The following is an 18,000-nucleotide window of genomic DNA, read 5'->3' on the forward strand; positions in this document are numbered from 1 at the left end:
TGCCAGTAGTATCTGGGATACCCTTCTTATTTCTTGCTGAATCTCTTCAAAATAGCTCCTGGCTCCAAAGGTTATGAGTAGTGTGGCTGTATGTATGGATAACCCTGCCTCAAGACCTAAGTAAAATACTGATGCTGGAGGTGTTTTGAAGAAGAGGGTGAATAGTTCTTTACACATCTCATTGTCTTGATAGCAGCTTTCATGTGTTTCACAGGTCTTCTAAATGAGAATCCCAGCTTCTTTGTGAGATAGTAGTGAATAATTGTACCACAACATAGATGGGAAACTGAGACTTGAGGAATTAAATGGGCTATTTGGATCAAGTCTAGATCTCAGCCTTTGCTGATACCTTGAGCCAATGTCCGCTCACCAATATACTCTTTACACTTCATATTTTGGAGCGGTGTATCTTATTTAATACTTGATATTAAATATTTGCTTCCCCAATTGGAATAAAGTAATTTGTCCTCCCAAATTGTAGTGTTGGGTTGCAGAGTAGGAGGGAAAGTTTTACTTGGATGACTCTGAATTTCCGCCATTTTTGCCAACACTCCTGGTCTTGGGAGCTGGAGTGCTACAGCAGGTGAAACTCTTATTTGTCCCAAGCAACAAACTTGTTACACTACTCTAAAAAAAAAATATTTCATGAAAGCAGAAAGTTAGATAAAGGAGAAGAGTGGAAGTGAGGAGGAGTTTATAGATTCCTGAGAAGAGTATTTCTATATCAGTATTTCACAGGAGTAAGATTTTACTTAACCTGTATGCATTTAAAAGTAGAATTTCTACATATCCGTAATATAGCTACGTCTCTTTTGAATGAATACATTCACCCTATAAATATTTAGATACTTTTCCTGGACATCATCACCTTCCATGATGTCAAGCACAGAATCTCCAGTGAAATGGATTTTCCAAAGATCTACCTTATCTACATACCAGACCATCTGATGGTTGTATCTAATTATGAATTGAGGTTAGTTTTTGTTTTCGAGATTTGTTTCAGGACACGAAAACCATTTGTTCACCAGCTGCTACATTGAGATGCAGTTGACCATGCTCTCAGATGTTTGCAGGTGTTCTCCAGGGCTCTTGTACTAATTTATCTTCTAGATCAGGAGATTGCCTATTTAGAGGAAATACACAGTTTTGTCTGTCGAAGAGAGAGAGATGGCTCCCATGCATTTCAAGCTGCTGACAGTTGATGGGATTGGCAGGAGTTAATGCACAGCTGAACATGGGATTTGCTTTCTCTGGGGACCTGTGCCTAAGGAAATAGTCTTCCTAAGAGAACTTTTGGGTTTTTTTAATTAATCTTTGCCCGCGATACATTGTTTTTCTATGTATGTGCCAGAAGTGCCAAAAAGATTGGAAAATATGAGGGGTTTTGTTTGATCCCTAAATAGCGTTTTGAGTCCCTTCTCCAGGGAAATGGAGGACAGCAGTCAAACAACTCAAAGAATTATATCACTGAGCAGGTCACTGGTTATGGCTGAAATCGTCTGCAGAAGTGGGCAGGCGTTGCCTATGGTTGATAAGGTCCCAAAACATGTTGTAATGTTCACATGGTAACTGTGGACATGAGTAGCGTTGTATTTGTAATGAAAACACTCTGTCCGTCACTGACTCCACAGGCTATGTCTACAGAAACTCTACAGTTAGAAGCAAACCATCCCTCAACCTGCGTTGAAATCCCAAGGGGTGCTAGGTCACCTAATACAAATGAGTAACAACAGCTCTAACGTGTGTGCGATGAATTAGAGAGGAAAATTAAATGGGCGTTTTGGACTCAGCAAAACAATTAAATGGACAGGAAGGTCAGCTAAAATAAAATTTCTGCGTCAAAGTGTGAAGTGGAAAAACACAGGCGGATGTTTTAGCAACTGAAAATATGAAGTATTCATGAATCCCGGAGATCAAAAAAAGCCTTAATGAAATGGTCTGGAGAATTTCTCTGAAAGGCTAGCCCCCATCAGTATCCAGCACATACCCGCATTCCTGGCTGCCTGTATGAAGCTGAACTGCATTCTGCAAATGCCACCCAAAGGTAAAAACCAGAATGCCAACCCCAACGCATGAAGCTTCTGTCTACCAAAATTCAGTGTCAAAACGCTGCAAGGCATTGAGAGGGAGACATCTGTTCCTGTGAGTGTCTGTCCCTGCTCTGAGAGCTAGAGCTGAACTTGCATGTATGGAACTGCGTGTGATTATGGTAATTCAATTCATAGGGTTTGTTGGAGGGAAGAAACACTGAAATGAAGGCTCGGCACTGAATGCTGAGGTAGGATTGAGAATGTAAAAGTCAGCCTTGCACGCAGGGTTAGATGTTGGTTCTGCTAGAGTTAACCCAGTCATTTCAGAGGCACCAGAATTTGAGCTAAAAAAAAAAAAGCTGATGAGAAACCAGAGATAAAAAGTTATGTGGGAGGTTGGGAGTAGCTGGGTAGAGTTAAGCAGTCGACAGCACAGTAAGCAGTAGTTATACGTCATATGTATATGTAAGACCATGGAGCGCTTCTTGTGACGGTGTTTCTGTGGAGTAGCAACATGCATTCAGACAGATAGTAACCAGGTGATTAAAAGGTTGAACAAATCTCAGCACAGCTGTGGGATGGTTTTCAGATGATGGGATGCTGGTGTAGTGGCAGAGGGTGGACACAGCTTCGGCGCAGCACCAAGGCTGGATGTGCACTGCACCAGGAGAGAAGAGGAAAAGGAAAGACCAAGTCACCTGTGAGCAGCACAAGGTCCAAGAGTTGTGGCAAAAGCTGGCTCAGAAATGTTCCTGACATCTGCCAGCAGCTGCAGCAAGTCCTCTTGGGGTTTCACAGTCGCTGAAGTTACTGTGAGTAGAGTCATGGACTTTGCTTTTGGAGACAAAAAGGCACACACTTACAAAGAGTTTGGGAAGAAAGTGGAGCAGAGACAGGCAGCTCACCTGGTGACACCGTTGTCGTCATTTTTTGAAAATTGGGCTTGCCTAAAGTTGTGTATATATTCCAGCAGAGGATGAGCAACAGGTAATAGCAGCAATTAAGCTTGAGGAGAGAGCCCCCCCAGAGTAAATTAGAAAGACGTGCGTCAGAGCTGCAAGTGATTTGCTTGAGCTGAGAAATTAAGGCAGAAATATGACTTCGGAAAGCTGAAAAGGAAGCGGAGAGCGACTGACACATCCCTTCTAAAGCAAATGCAGCAGCTGCTGGATAAATCCGAGATCTGGTTTTGTTGGTTGACAGCTGCCTGAACATGAGCCAGCAGTGTGCTCAGGTGGCCAAGAGGGCCAATGGCATCCTGGCCTCTATCAGGAATAGTGTGGCCAGCAGGACCAGGGAGGTGATAGTGCCCCTGTACTCGGCATTGGTGAGGCCGCACCTCGAGTACTGTGTTCAGTTTTGGGCCCCTCACTACAAGAAGGACATCGAGGTGCTGGAGCGTGTCCAGAGGAGGGCAACGAAGTTGGTGAAGGGTCTAGAGCACAAGTCTTATGAGGAGCGGCTGAGGGAGCTGGGGTTGTTTAGCCTGGAGAAGAGGAGGCTGAGGGGAGACCTTATTGCTCTCTACAGCTACCTGAAAGGAGGCTGTAGTGAGGTGGGGGTCGGTCTCTTCTCCCTAGTAACAAGTGATAGGACGAGAGGAAACGGCCTCAAGCTGTGCCAGGGGAAGTTTAGGTTAGACATTAGGAAAAACTTCTTCACCGAAAGGGTGGTCAAGCATTGGAACAGGCTGCCCAGGGAAATGGTTGAGTCCCCATCCCTGGAGGTATTTAAAGAATGGATAGATGTGGTGCTCGAGGACATGGTATAGATGGACTTGGCAGTGATAGGTTAACGGTTGGACTCGATGATCTTAAGGGTCTTTTCCAACCTTGACGATTCTATGATTCTATGATGCCCAAAAGAGGAGAAGTGGGCTCCACCAGCTGAGCCGGGACAGGAAAAGTCGCTGTACTCATCACGGTGTGATAAATCTGGTTTTTAAATACCATCTCTGATTAACAAGATAGAAAAGCATCCCACTAACAGTGTCCCTGTCTGCATGACACCCAGTGTTTTCTGCTGGCTGCAGCAAGGAACTGTAGCAAAATGAGGCTATTTGTGTTGGTATTCAGGCAAATAAATTAGTTACCTATGTTCTCTCTAATCCAATAGTGCAAGGATTGATTTAGTTAGATATTGTATATGGATTCACAAAGAGTTGCTGTGAAACACAGCAGAAGAATTACCATGTCTCTCCTAAAATTTCTCCAGTTTTTGTTCCCCCGCCCCCCCAGTTTCAGCTTTGTTTGGACTCCGATTGTGCAGGACCACATGCAAACTCCACTTTAATCCCTAAGAAGAAACCCCATTAATTGAACAGGATGGCTTAGAGAGGAGCGCAGTCTTTGCAGCCTCAAGTCTACAGACTTGAGGGGGTCTCGTCCCACCAAGGCTTCCATGAAAATATGAAATAAAAGCAAAATTAAAAGCTGTGACATATAAAATGTTGAATGTGGAAAATTTACCCCATTTAGCGCTTGCTAGTGAAAACATCTTGATGATGGCTATCATGGAAGATGGTCTGAAAAATGACTACTTTCTCTGAATCCTACATACGGAGCAGTAAAACGATCATCAGAAATTGTTGCCTTTAAGTATATATTATTACTGTAGGCTGTGGCAGAGTGTGTAAGCGGCGCTCTCACTGGAGGAAAAAATACTAAGGCTGAGGTATAATTGAACAGTTGACAAGCATTTTCTAGGATTATATTTGGGGATTGTACCCCCAGAAGAGAAGCATTTCTGGCTTTGAGGTTTTAAAAAAAAGGCCCAAAACAATCCAGGTAAGCTGTTCCAGAGGAAATCGTCACTGGTCCCATCAGCATAAGCTGCTTCCTACATGGCTACAGTCGTTTATAAAAAATAATCACAATGCAAACATGCTCATGAAAAAAAAAGTGATTAAAAAATGTCATAGCACATGAAGATGTCTTGCTATGAAATCTCATGCAGGGCATCATGTTTCCGCTGCCGCAGGGGATGTCGCTTTGAGTGGAGAGATAACTTGGTCTTGAACACCGGCGCTGGTGTCAGGGTGGGTTTGCAGGGGTTTCTCCGCCGATCTGCACACCTGGCCACCGGGAGCTGGGTTGGAGACTACCAGTTTGCTGTTGGAGGCCATGGGGGAGATGCCCAGCGGCAACTTACTCCATCCCCTCGTTAGTAAAACTGGGCATGAAACATGGGGCGAAGACACAATGCAGCTTCTTGTATCGTATTTAAAGAGTGCTGTTAGAAATAGGGGGGGTTGCTGACCAAAACGTATGCAAGGGCAGAATTATTAGGCTAAAACTCATTAGCCAAGTGGATTGCTCTTAGTGACTCTATTGATTTTTCTCTAACAAAATAAGAAACGGACAAAAATTAGCATAGTATACAATTATTTAGTGCCGCCTCCCAGCATTTTCTTCCCATCCTTTCTGCGAGTGCTGTAAACAAAACCAGATTGATGAAAAGGGTTCCCACCGCAGAGCCAGGCCAACGTTTCCCAGCACCAGCCATCTCCTCTGAAAGGGGCCACTGTGTCCCGCAAGCTCTTTCAGCCATCGCAGAAGAAAGGGCTGCTTGGTGCGGCTCATTTCCCTCTCCTGGGCCGGCCGGCCTCCTCTTCCTCCTCACCTCGCCCGGGCCGCAGCGCGAGGGAGCCGGTGCCAAGCTGCAGAGCCGTGGCGGAAGAAGCATCTCCGTAGCTGCCTTCTCTCCCTCGGCAAGTCTGCCAGCTGCACAAAAGGCTATTGAACCGGGGAGGCTTCTGCATTCGGGCAGCGTGGGGTTTTGTTTATTGGCCTGTCACCCACAACAATGGGGAAAAGGGCTTTTCCTGTGATTTTTTTTTTCCTCTTTTTTTTTTTTTTTTCTCTAAAAGCATATTAACAGCCGTGATGCATGCCCTGGTAGGGGCATCAGGATGGTAGCGCTTTCTAGATGCAGCAAGGGGAGAGAGCTGGGGAATGAGCCCTTCTGGTTTGCATACATGCAGCAGGAAGAGAGTGTAAGGCTTTTTTTTTTTTTTTTTTTTTAATTACCTTAAACGCATACACTTGTGTTAAGGCATTTCTGTGGACATCTACAAAAGCTGAAAGTTGGATTTTGAAACTGCAGGGGAGGAAGACGGGATTTCTCGGGAATTACCTGGACTTGGATGCGCGTGTTCCCATTCTCATCTTCCTTGGTGTAGTTCATTTACACTCTCAATCATTAAAACTTTTAATAGCCCATATGTTCCTGTTACTAGCCACATGCTCTGTGCCTGCAGCTCCTCTGGACACAGGAGCCTTCTCCCCTGGGCAGCAGGGGACAGGGTTTGGCCAGCAATCCTGCACCCTCATTTTCCAGCCACGATGCTGCTCTATTTGGGGGGATTGTCACCTTCTCTGCTTTCTTCTTCTCCTTCCTGGCACACATCTGTTCCAAAAAAAAAACCCCACCATCACTTCAGTTTGTACTCAGATACTACCGGAGCTCCTCTGCTCAGGTCGCGGAGCTTGTCTTCTGACTGCCGCTTCATCGGTCAGTATTTCAGTGGGGTTTCTTCAGAAGACCTTAGCAGCTTTGCAAGTTGTTAGCTCACCGTTTCAAGTAAAGTTTTGCCCAACCCCACCAGGATAATTCCCCATTTCAAGCACAGCAGGCCTCTCACTGATCACAGGTGCAGCCACTCAAGGTATCATCTTCTCCACCATCTATCAAACATCCTCTGAAACAACCAAGGGGTCAAAAATTGACATTTTTAAGTATTTACTGGATTGGAGCCACGGTGCTTAGCTGGACCAAAGCAGCCTTCATTCTCTGCCAGCAGGGAGATGGAGACCTCTCCTGCCTTCCTGCCCGAGGAGCACCAAGGAGAAACTCCTGTGTGCGGGATTTACAGTGCAACAGGGAAGGCAGCTTTATTCTTTCTCTGATCTTCCTGAGGAACACTGACCTTGTTATTACTGATAAAAATTCAATTAGTGAATAAGCTTTAGACAAAAGCTTTTGTCTAAAAAAAAAAGGGAGGGGGATTGTAACTTTTGGGGCTTCCTTGTAGCATAGTTTCTCTCGCTCCTGCTCTTTTTAGGAGGATAAATACCCATTGCTGTGTATTTGCTCAAGGAGACCTCACTTACCATGAGCCCTCCTTCAAGAAGATGCTAAAGCACCTGCTTAACTTTCTGGTCATGAGCTGTTCCAGGGCTTAAATGCCGTTTTCCTTGTGCTTAAAGACTAGTATGTGCTTAACCCTGCTGATCTGGGCCAGGATGCTTCAGACCTTGCTGGGCTAAGCCCCACACGCTTCATTTTCGTGCTGGAATTAAATGCTGGGCGTGTGTTGGTGTGGGTCTTTGCAGCGTAGCCGAGGCAGTGGGTGTAGGACGGCTGGGATGGGTGCAGGAGTATGTGCAAAACAAGATGTTTGCTGTCACAGCCAATTCCCATCCCTGACAAAATAAGCTAAACCTGCCAGAGCGGGGTGGTCCCACAGGTTGTATTGCATCCCACTGCTAAGAGGGTGGATGTGGCTCTTCCTTCTCCCAAGGAATGAAAAGCAACATCCTCTTAACTCGCCGTAAACCCCAAGTGAAAGCAAAAGCCCTAATTTTGCATGCAAGCTGTCAGCCTGCCATGCCTTCATGCCGCATTATTCTTAGTGTGTAACAAATGCGTCCCTTCCCCTGCATCGCAGCATGCTCCTGCACATGGCTCTTCGGCAGAGAGGGGCAGTGGATGTGAAGACTTCAACCAGCTGCCAAGCAGCTGCAGGAACCTTTTTTGGTCACCCCACTCCCTTGCCACGTCTTCCCCCTTCCTGCCAGCGGGTGCGTTGGCGGGGGCCACCGCTGCTGAAGCAAGCGCCAGGGGTGAACCCAGCTCTGGAGCATTTCCCTGCAGAAAATACAGCAGACTCAGGCTGCAGAGGGGCTCCTCGTCTTGCTGTCAGGCGTTACCACAGTTTGGGCATCGAATTAGCTGGTCACGTCGGGGTTGCGGGTCTGTGCAGGGCGCAGTGGGTGGAAGAGCTGCGTGTCACGCTGCAGGATGGTGTAGGAGGTGTTTCTGGCATTTCAGGCAGTTCTTACCCTCCTCCCCCTTTTGGCTGCACTGCTGCCACCCGCACGCTTGCAGGAAAGAGCAGGCTGGCAGGAAGCTTGGGACGGCAGCAGCTCCCTGCCCACCCGTGACTAAGGGCCACGACCTCGAAGGCCAGCACCGAGACACCGACCTGTCTCCGTCCCCACCGGCATGAAGATGGAAATAAAGTGTCTGGCAGCAGCAGTCTGGCTCTCAGTGGCCTTCAGGCAGTGGGCGAGAGGTGGTATTTCCCCGCCGTGGCAAGGACTTCTTCATCATGTTGCTTTTTAAGTAGTTTCTTGGCATCCTTTTGAGGAGTGATGCACTTGGTTGCCATAGAGCAAACCCAGAAGCAGAAGAATGGCAGGAGGAATGGAAAGAAAAAGAATGCAAGATGACTTTTGGCGTTTTGGGTCCGTTTGAGCCTTTAATAGCACTGATGGCCCCTGGTGCAGAGCAGAGTGGGGAATGATGGGCCACGGGACTCCCTCTTGAGCAGGAGGCCAGGTGACCAGCTAAATGAATGTCTTGGAAAGGCCCTGAACCTGCTGATGGCTTTCACAGCTCTGAAGCGTGTTGGACAAAGCCTTCGTAGCCATTGGCTTAGTGTCATGGTTTTGTCCAAATGTGTCATGGTCCCTGGCATGGAGAAAAAACGATGGAGAAAACCTGGCATGGAGAAAACCGCATGTTCCTCGGTGTGGACCCTCCAGCAAAGTGACCTGTGCAATCCCAGCCTCATCAGTGGGATTTTAATTGCAGAGACATTTTGGAGCCTTTGTTTCCGACATGTACTCTAGCTGTGCATCCCAAATAAACTGATGCTAGGATTTTCCACACAAGCACTCGGGTGATACACCTGGCACACGGGGAATAGCCCAGAGGTTGAGATTTTCAACACTACATTCAAGACACTTGTTTCATGCAGGATATTTTGGGTGCCTTGTGTGTTGAAAAGCTCAGCTCCGGATGTTTCCATGTAGAGAAACGAGGACAGCGTGTCCTCGGGTCCTCTTCTTGCTGCTTTGCAAGAAACGGCTAGTGAGGGACAAGACTTGTCTTCTCCAGACCTTCCCGAGGGCACTCGACAGATGCTGCTGCAAGTCTTGTGTTTGGGATGAGATGTAAGGCGTAACACAACTGGTCCATGTTTCGTGAAGCTTAGCCTGTTTTCTCCCATTGTGCAAGTGTAATTTCAATATGAATAGTATCTTTTGCTCTTATGTTAAACTCTTACTGAGGTTATCAGATGAGGTATTCTTGTTCACAGCAGCTGGCTTGTGTTGCTCATAGGATTACGTGCTTTGTTGCTTTTGCCTCGGAGATTACATTTTCGGAATGAATCTATAAGGTTGTGTCCATCAAGGTGTATCTTTACATAAAATAATTTTGTAAATCAGTTTGTTGGACTCCTCCTAGAACTCAGTATAGGGGATGAAATTTATGAGATTAACGATAACAGAAAGGGAAGGTTTCATGCAAACCTTCCAGAAACGGTTGGAGGAGTTGTGTAAAGCCTGTTCCCTATTTTTAAGGTTTCTACCCAGCTCTGAACTTAAATCTCCTAAGTTTAGAGAACTGAAACGAATTATTAGTAAGTACTCCCTTGCTTTATGTTATTCCCGTCTTCAGGTAGTCATTTACAAACTGTCTGGCTTTTCTCTTTACAGGGTCGTGATTATTGTTCAGAAGAGGAGGATGTCACATAGTGCCAATTCTGCCACTCGCACCAGGAGTACTACTGTGTAAATAGATTACAACCCAGTCGAGACCTTTTGGAAGTCTTCTAGACCGAACAGCACTACATAACAGAAGAAGATCATTTCCACATTATATGCTCCATTCAGTTACAGTGTTTCTTAATGAACAGATGAGGAATATTGCTAAGAACTCGTAAGGAACTGTTTTTGTTGCTGCTAGTTAAAACTTGTTGCAACTTCTCACTTTTTTCTGTGTCCAGATATGCAGCAAATCCTTAAAGTTAATCCAAAAGACGTTGTTGATTTTATTGAGGCTTCTGGCCTGTTTTCTATCAGATGAGGTAGTGTTATACAAAGCTTCCATAAGTCAACATTCAAGCATCTAAGAAACACCCTTAAGCTGGCTGTCGGTCCGCGTTTGGGCCAGAGTGCTTATTAATGCTGGTGATTTCAAGCTTTGGAGATGGGATGTTTTTGCCATGGCAGGCCTTGTTTCTCTGCTGAGAAGAAGCTGAGAAACTATTATCCGTTAAAAGCATGTTATCACTGAAATACTGGAAGTGATGCAGGAGCAGGAATTTGTATTTTAAGAGGAAAAAGAGTTTCATTTAATAGGTATCTTAATCAAGGACTAAGCTTGCAGTATTGGCTTTGCTAAGCACGAATGGGAGTGTGATCACAATCATTTTGAATCTCTTTTTTTCTAAGAAAATAAACATTTTACTGTTTTTATGTATTCTTGTCTTTTACCATTCCTACAACACAATGTTTTAAGAGTCTGGGGCCAAGGAAGGCAAAACCAGCCCTCTGCATTGATGAATCTGTGGATCTAATCTCTTAAAGCAGCTCTGTGCCAACTGGGGGTATCTGTTGCATGTCCTGTAGAGTTTATTTTTCCATATTATACAGAGAGGACATTACCTTCTCAAAAGCAGATGTAATATTTTTAACAAATGCTGTCATGAGTAAAAAAAAAAAAAAAACCCTTAAGGAAAAAAAATACACCTTTTGTATTTATTATTTCAAAGGAGATTGTTACCTGTGCTGGTATTTCTTCCTGCTTTCACACCATATGAGGGCCAGCTTTGCACTGCATCCCATGGAGAAACGAGAAACTTTGTCAGGACATAGGTTTCTGTATTGTATTGATTTCATTGCTCTGATGTGTGTGATTTATGTGGAATAGACCATGAGATTGCATTAATAGCATCTTTTCCTGATGTGGCCGACACTTGAATGAGGCATTCATCCCAAAGCGCTTTAACATTGGTCATTTTTCACTGGACCTTCTGAAAATCAGATCCCTTTAAAGGGTTTCAAGTCCCTCAAAAATCACCCTGAGACTTCTGAAAATCTCTAAAATATTAGGGAATTTCTTGACTAAAGACGTTTCCTCCAATGTTCGCTCCGAGTGGGGCTGGACAGTCCATGTCAGAAGATTTTTGTTCCCTATCATCAGTGCTGTGCCATACCTAGAATATGTCCAAAAAAGTGCAACTTCCTCATGCTTCCTTCCCTGCACTGGATTTTCCTTTGGCTTTCGGGCAGTGGATGGCCGGTGGGGTGGGGAGGACCCACTGGGGAGAGAGACCCAGGAGTTACCCTTATTCGTGCGGGACTGGATGTAAGCACCTCCAGCAAGAGCAGCTTTCCAAGCAGCGTGTGTGAGGCTGCAGTACCAAGCTGTCTTCTTAAGGTAAAAGCTGTTTCTGAACACTGCAAACTGCTCAGTCCCCTGGTCTCCTGTCAATCTCAGTTGGAGTCGAGTGGTTGCTGTATCGTAGGACTGGGACAACTCAAGTGATGGTACCTAGCTTCAATAGCTTTCCATACAAACGCTCAGTGAAAGGGCGTATTCCACTGTGTGCATCTTTAGCCTGTTGATGGTCAAAAATTGCCAGCCAATTCTGGTTTTCCTAAATCCTTGCTGCATTTTGGCAGCTGCTTTGGCCATGCAGCTCTTCCCGAGCGTCCCAGTGTCCCTGGAGATGAGATTTCACTGCCTTCCTCCCATCACATCGTCCTTCTTAGGGCTGTTGGCATCTCTCAGTGCTACGGAGCCATTTGATCTGTTACGAATTCTTCAAGGTGATAACTCTGTCCTCTTGCATATGATTTTTTCCGTAATTTGTGTCAGCTTGCAAGCAGGTAGCCACTCTAAGGAGAGTCAAGAGACTGTGCATCTCAATTATTTAAACACTTTAATTAATAAAGAAAGAGTCCTGGGGCTTGATCCCGCAAATCCTTCTCTCAAAAGTGCTTTATAAAGCTTTTGCAAGTAGTACAAGAGTGATGGAACTGGGTCTGTCCTTTTGAAACATAGTTCATTTTCTACATGCTGAACATCTCGTGTATAAATTTCCCCATACAAACCCTGTGTTACAGACACATTGTCATCTTTCAATACACCAGCCTCCTTTTACATGGAGTTTCTTTCTGCCACCTATTAGTTTTAATATATTTTTTTCTTTTTTTCCTTGCTGCTGATGATGGCACCAAAGGTATGGGCTTTGGTGGAAGCTTTGTGAGAGAGGAAAAGCAATTCCCATCTTACCTGTGTGCTTAATGTGACCAGCAGCAAGTGCTTAATCTTCTGTATGAATTATAACCTCACTGATGGACCTTTAGATGACAGTATTTGTGAACGCCTGGGTAGACTGTCCTGCCGCTGGTTGTGGAAGCATGAAGATGGACAGGAGGTTTGGAGGGTGTCAATAGTTGTCTTTGGAGTTAACAGGCTCCAGGAGTGCCCCAGGCTGCTGGTGGGATTGGGGTGAGGGCAACAGGCTTTGATTTGCTCTACCCTTCTGCAAGAAACAGGAACAGAATTGAGGTTGGGGGGGGGGAGTGTTGCCTATTCATATGAAACCAACAAATCCTTGGCCATGGCATGTCTTGCTACCGTCACCACGTACCAGGCAGAACTCAGGAGCTTCCTGATGGTTTTCAGCTGACTGAGCTTCTTGGTCAGGCAGGAGACTTGCTCTTAAACTCTTTGGGATATGGAAAAGCAAAGATCAGCGCTAGTTACCTATGAAAAGGAGCCATGCTTACAGAAACAAAACTTAAACAGAGCAGAAACCTGTTTCTAGTCTTGAATGTCTGAAGTCTATGACATATAAGATGGTTTCTAAGCACTTCAGGCTTTGGGTTGACATCCTTCTCTCCACACCTCAGCCACTAAGAGCTGTCTGCTTCGCTTGTTAAGGCAGGATAACCATCTCCTCAAGCCTTGAGCAGCAACTTGCTGCAAAAACATATCCAGAGCAAGTGCAGGGACCTGACTGCAGGCATGTAACATTTGGGAAAGGGACAGGAACAACCGAACCCCCTTGTAAGAAGGTGCACGTGCCACAAGCAGACCCATGAGGTCACTTAGATGACTGTTGGTTTTTAACCTGCTTTATTTCTTCCACCTTTGCAAGTCCTAACAAATTTTGTTAGAAGTCTAAATATACACGGCAACTGAGGATCTATAAAAATATAAGCACATTACTGTGGAGTAAAATGCATCTCTCCTTGAAGCCATACCTCCACGTTGTTACTTTGCTCAAATATATTCAGCAGGGTGGAAAAGAAGAGGATGGGAAGAGAAGGAAAACTGCTTATATCTGATATGCTGTGCTTAGTTGTAAATGGGTTTTTCAAGGTTTCTTTTAAAAGAACTACTGAGAAAATTATTTGAGGCCAAACTTCTCTTGAGGAGGCTGATGCACTATTTAATAGGCTCGAAGTCTTATTCTGGGATCTTGGGATAAGATTGTGGTGAAGGGATTTTGCCGTCAACCTTCTTCCCTTGATGTGGGTTCTTCCTTCTGCTAAAGCCCTTTGAGCTACGCCAGTTTTCCTCCTCAGAGCCTTCCCCAAGCGTTAGCTCCAGGCAAGAGAGAGGAGAAGAGCTGGGGAGCAGCAAGAGTTGCCCAAGAGGCCAGCACCCATGCCTGGATTCAGCTTTGTGCTGTGGCCAGCGCAGGTAGAAGCCTCCTAAATACCAACACAAGGGACCCCCCCAAGGGATACTCATATCTTTCCAAGGGCTGCCTGGATGGATGCTCTGTCCCAGGCGGGCATGAAGCCAGCGCATCAGAACTGTGCCATATTGCTGCATCATCATTCACCTAATGAGCAGGGCTTGCTGAGGGCTGCCAAGATTGAACGTTGGTGCTCTCAGGGCAATTTGGGTGGTTTGATGCAGTGCCTGCAGGACATATTTGACCTGGTGAGGGACTCCTGGAAGAAAAAAAAAAAAAAAAAGTGTTTGTTGGCTATCTATCTGACACTAATTTTTGTCTCCCTCACTAGTAACTAGATAGGGACACATTTTGTGTAGTTTTGTGAGTTGTGGCAATGTCTCCTTCAGCCACTGCCTGTCTCTGTATTGTATCTATTGCAACACATACGCTTTGACCTAAAAAGATGATGCCTTTATTTTTTTTAATTATTGCGAGTTTCTCTTCGCCTGTGCCCCCTCCCAAACCCTTGCACCCTCCATACAGCATCCAGCTCACCAAGGGGGCAGGTCCAGTCGTGGTGGGCAGGAGGAGGCAGAGGCTTTACCCTCCTACCTGAAATGTGGTTGTGTGTGTTAGGATGATTCTCTAATGTGCTTGGGTTGCGACTGCGCTGGTCCAAGGAGGAGCCAGCTATTCTGTGTGCCGCTCTGGTTTGATTCTGTTTTGAAGGTTGGCATTTGGTATTTGTTTTTTTCAGGGGCAAGGGGAAATCCTGCTCTTGAATGCCAAGACCAACCCTCGGTGACAAGACATTGCTTTGCCTCGACGTGTTCACCCTGTAATCAAGAGCAGCATTTGACCTCAGGCGTGTCTTGAGTCACAGGAGTCTGCACCTAAATTAGATTAAAGAAACCCAAAACCATATTAGTGCTTTTTTCATCTCAGAAGGCTGTGGATCACTTCACATCATGCAGATGCTGACACTTGTACGTTTTTCCCTTGGGACCCCGGCAGAAGATGTTCTGGGCCAGGTCTCTGTGTGCAATACAAGGGACCAGGAGTGGTTTCTCCTCAGCGCCAGAACTTTGAGGAAACCGTTGAAGGACTTGAGCAAAGCCCCAGCCCGTCCCGGTTGGGAGCAAGGCTTCCCAGGAGCTCTGCGTGGTCAGATGGACTTGCTGAGCTACTGCGGGATTTTCCATGCTGTCCACGTAAATTAAGCTCTGTACGAACCGCTGGAGACCGTAGCTTGGCAACCTCTGGGCTTCTCTAAAATTTTTGCGGAGATTCCTACTTTGTCATGAAGAACTGTGCAGGGTATTAGAAGCTGTCTGGGCTTTTGCTGGTGTGGCTGGTGGTTTTTAGGACGTTGTCTTAGACTGCTGGCAACGTTCAAAATTCCTGTGATTATTCCTCCTAATCTCTTTTTGGACTTACTTACCTTTTAAAAATACACCTGGGCTGACTAGAGCAGGATCCACTTTGACTCCCCGTGAAGGACTCGTGCTTGCAGATGTTTTATTTGCCTGGTGCAAATAGATGTTACAGTATCGAGGGTAAAGAGCAGCCTGGAAGCCCTATAGACAGATGGAGCGGGTGAATGGGTAAACAGATATAACTGAGAAACCAGTCTGCAGACCTTGGCCAAATACTCTTGAAAAGGTTCATCAAAGCAGCCAGTTAATTATCTGACTACTAATACTGCTGTTCCCTGATTCCTATGAACCTTTCTCTGATAGTGGACTTCAGCCCCAAAACTATACCATCCAAAACTTAACATTAATTTCTTTCTTTGCTTTCAGTCAGAGGGTTGTTTTTTTTTTTTAATTAAGTGTCCCTGCTGGGACCCAGAAGACCCAGCTCTGTCTCCTCCCCTGCCACAAGCCCTTTGCAGCCATGGATGGGCCATGCAGAACCTGGGTTGACTTACTGCACCTGTCCATCCCTCTGTGTGCAGCAGGAATAGCAGTGCTTTCCAAATCCTGGCTGCACAGGTGAAATCTTCAGCCCACGCATGGCCTCATCCCATCGTCCCCAAGCACACTCAGGCAGGCTCTGACCTTCTCTGCAGCCAGGGGATTTGTGCATGGTACTGCCACAAGACGCAGCAGCCACTGCTGTAAGAGAAAGGAGGCAATGATCAGCAATATTGCATGATTTTTTTTGCAGCGTGCCTTTTCATTGCTGTAAGAGAGCCCAGGCTCATGACTGCCCATGAAGCACAAGTATTTTAAAATCTGAATTATGAGACAAGAGTGAATGGGTAGATGAAGCATCAGAGAGGCATGTTTAAACTCCGAAGACATTGTCATCGTCACACAAAAATTAGACTGAAGATAAATATTCGGTTCTCAGCTATTTCAGTTTTATCAAGTCTATAAAACAATAATTACCTGTCACTTCGATTTTGGAGTTAGCAATGACTCAGCTCCAGATCAGCTTGGCTGACACTCCAGATCTTCAGGACAGGAGAGGCTTCCAGCTGGGTAATGTATGCATCCACCGAGGAATGAATTTAACACGAGTGTTAAACAAAAGGGGGTGATTTCCAGTTGCTGTTGGCACTTCTGTTCCACCAGCAGCTTTGGTGAGCATTGCTGCTTCTCAGGTGACAGTCTCTGACACCATGCAGGCTTCACGTCCGACATGCATGTTGCATACTCACATTTTACCACATTGGCCATTTCCCCTTTGTTTTCTAAACTGAGAGCTGGCAAACTTGAGCTCTGATGGCCCATCAGGTGCCTTCACCTCCCCAGCTTGGGGGAAACCTACCGCACCTCCACGTCACATCAGCCTGCGGGGAGCAGCGGCAGCAGCTCATCCCCCATTCCCCGCCACCCGCTGTCACCGATGAAGAGCACCAGGCTCCATGAAACCACATACCCTGCATAATCACCCTCTATAAGCTTAAATTTTCTAACCCAGTGAAGGTTAAACAACATTTTCCAAAGCCAACACCACCTCTAAAGCTGCATGACTGCAAGCGTGCATCCAGCAAGACCCACCCCCTGCCCCACGACAAGCAGGCTGGAGAATTGCTGCCTTTCAGCCAAAAGTGGCAAATGAATTATGGAGGTGATCTCTGCATCTGCAGGGAGAAGACACTGAAGTGAAAGGATGTCAGCAGGGTCAGGGCTCCCCACAGCATGTGGAGGGGCCAGCCAAAGCCAACGGGGACTGATACAGCCAGAGAATGCCTGCCTGTGGGATCATGGCTGTGCCACAGCTGTCCCTCAAGAGTCTGTACTGGGACCAGTACTATTCAATATCTTCATCAATGACATAGACAGTGGGATTCAGTACACACTCACTAACTCTGTGGATGACACCAAGCTGAGTGGTGCAGTTGATTCACTAGAGGGTAGGGATGCTGTCCAGAGGGACCTGGACAGGCTGGAGGAGTGGCCCCATGCAAAGCTCATGAAGTTCCACAAGGCCAAGTGCAAGGTCCTGCACGTGGGCTGGGGCAGTCCCCACTACCAGTACACACTGGGGGATGAATGGATTGAGAGCAGCCCTGTGGAGAAGGACTTGGGGGTGCTGGTGGATGAAGAATTGCACATGAGCCAGCAATGTGAGCTTGCAGCCCAGAAAGCCAATCGTGTCCTGGGTGCATCATGAGCAGTGTGGCCAGCAGGTCAAGGGAGGGGATGCTCCCCCTCTACTCCGCTCTCATGAGACCCCACCTGGAGCACTGCATCCAGCTCTGGGGTCTCCAGTGTAAGACAGACATGGACCTGTTAGAGCAGGTCCAGAGGAGGCCACGGAAATCATCAGAGGGCTGGAACACCTCTGCTTTGGAGAAAGGTTGGGAGAGTTGGGGTTGTTCAGCCTGCAGAAGAGAAGGCTGTGGGGAGACCTTATTGCGGCCTTTCAATACAGAACGTTAGCTTATAAGAAAAATGGAGACTTTTTGCCAGGGCCTGTAGTGACAGAACAAGGAGCAACAAAAGAGGGCAGACTTTTTTAAACTAAAAGAGGGTAGATCTAGGGTAAATATAAGGAAGACTTTTTTTTACCATGAGGGTGGTGGGACACTGGAACAGGTTGCCCAAAGAAGTTATGGGTGCCCCATCCCTGGTAGTGTTCAAGGCCAGGTTGGACAGGGCTTTGAGCAACCTGATCTAGTGCAAGATGTCCCTGCCCCATGGCAGAAGGGTTGGACTAGATGATCTTTAAAGGTCCTTTCCAACCCAAACCATCCTAAAACTCTGTGACTCTATGAAACCAGTGCCTTGACTCAAATGCTGTGTGGGATGT

General features: G+C 46.3%; 1 protein-coding gene across 2 annotated transcripts in view; it reads left to right on the plus strand.

Moving 5' to 3' along the window:
• The window catches only part of CUNH1orf21 (chromosome unknown C1orf21 homolog), a 129,621-nt gene extending 119,101 nt beyond the window's left edge, over positions 1–10,520 (plus strand). For both annotated transcript variants that reach the window (XM_087732109.1, XM_087732110.1), the window contains exon 6: positions 9,755–10,520. In XM_087732109.1, coding sequence (XP_087588235.1) covers positions 9,755–9,793 — 39 coding nt within the window. In that variant the 3' untranslated portion in view covers positions 9,794–10,520. The remainder of the gene's footprint in view (positions 1–9,754) is intronic.
• The last annotated feature ends 7,480 nt before the right edge of the window (positions 10,521–18,000 follow it).

The sequence above is a fragment of the Nipponia nippon genome, unplaced genomic scaffold (assembly GCF_047370975.1).
Source record: "Nipponia nippon isolate SJK-2023a ecotype South Korea unplaced genomic scaffold, ASM4737097v1 scaffold_5, whole genome shotgun sequence".
In the NCBI taxonomy this organism is placed as follows: Eukaryota; Metazoa; Chordata; class Aves; order Pelecaniformes; family Threskiornithidae; genus Nipponia; species Nipponia nippon.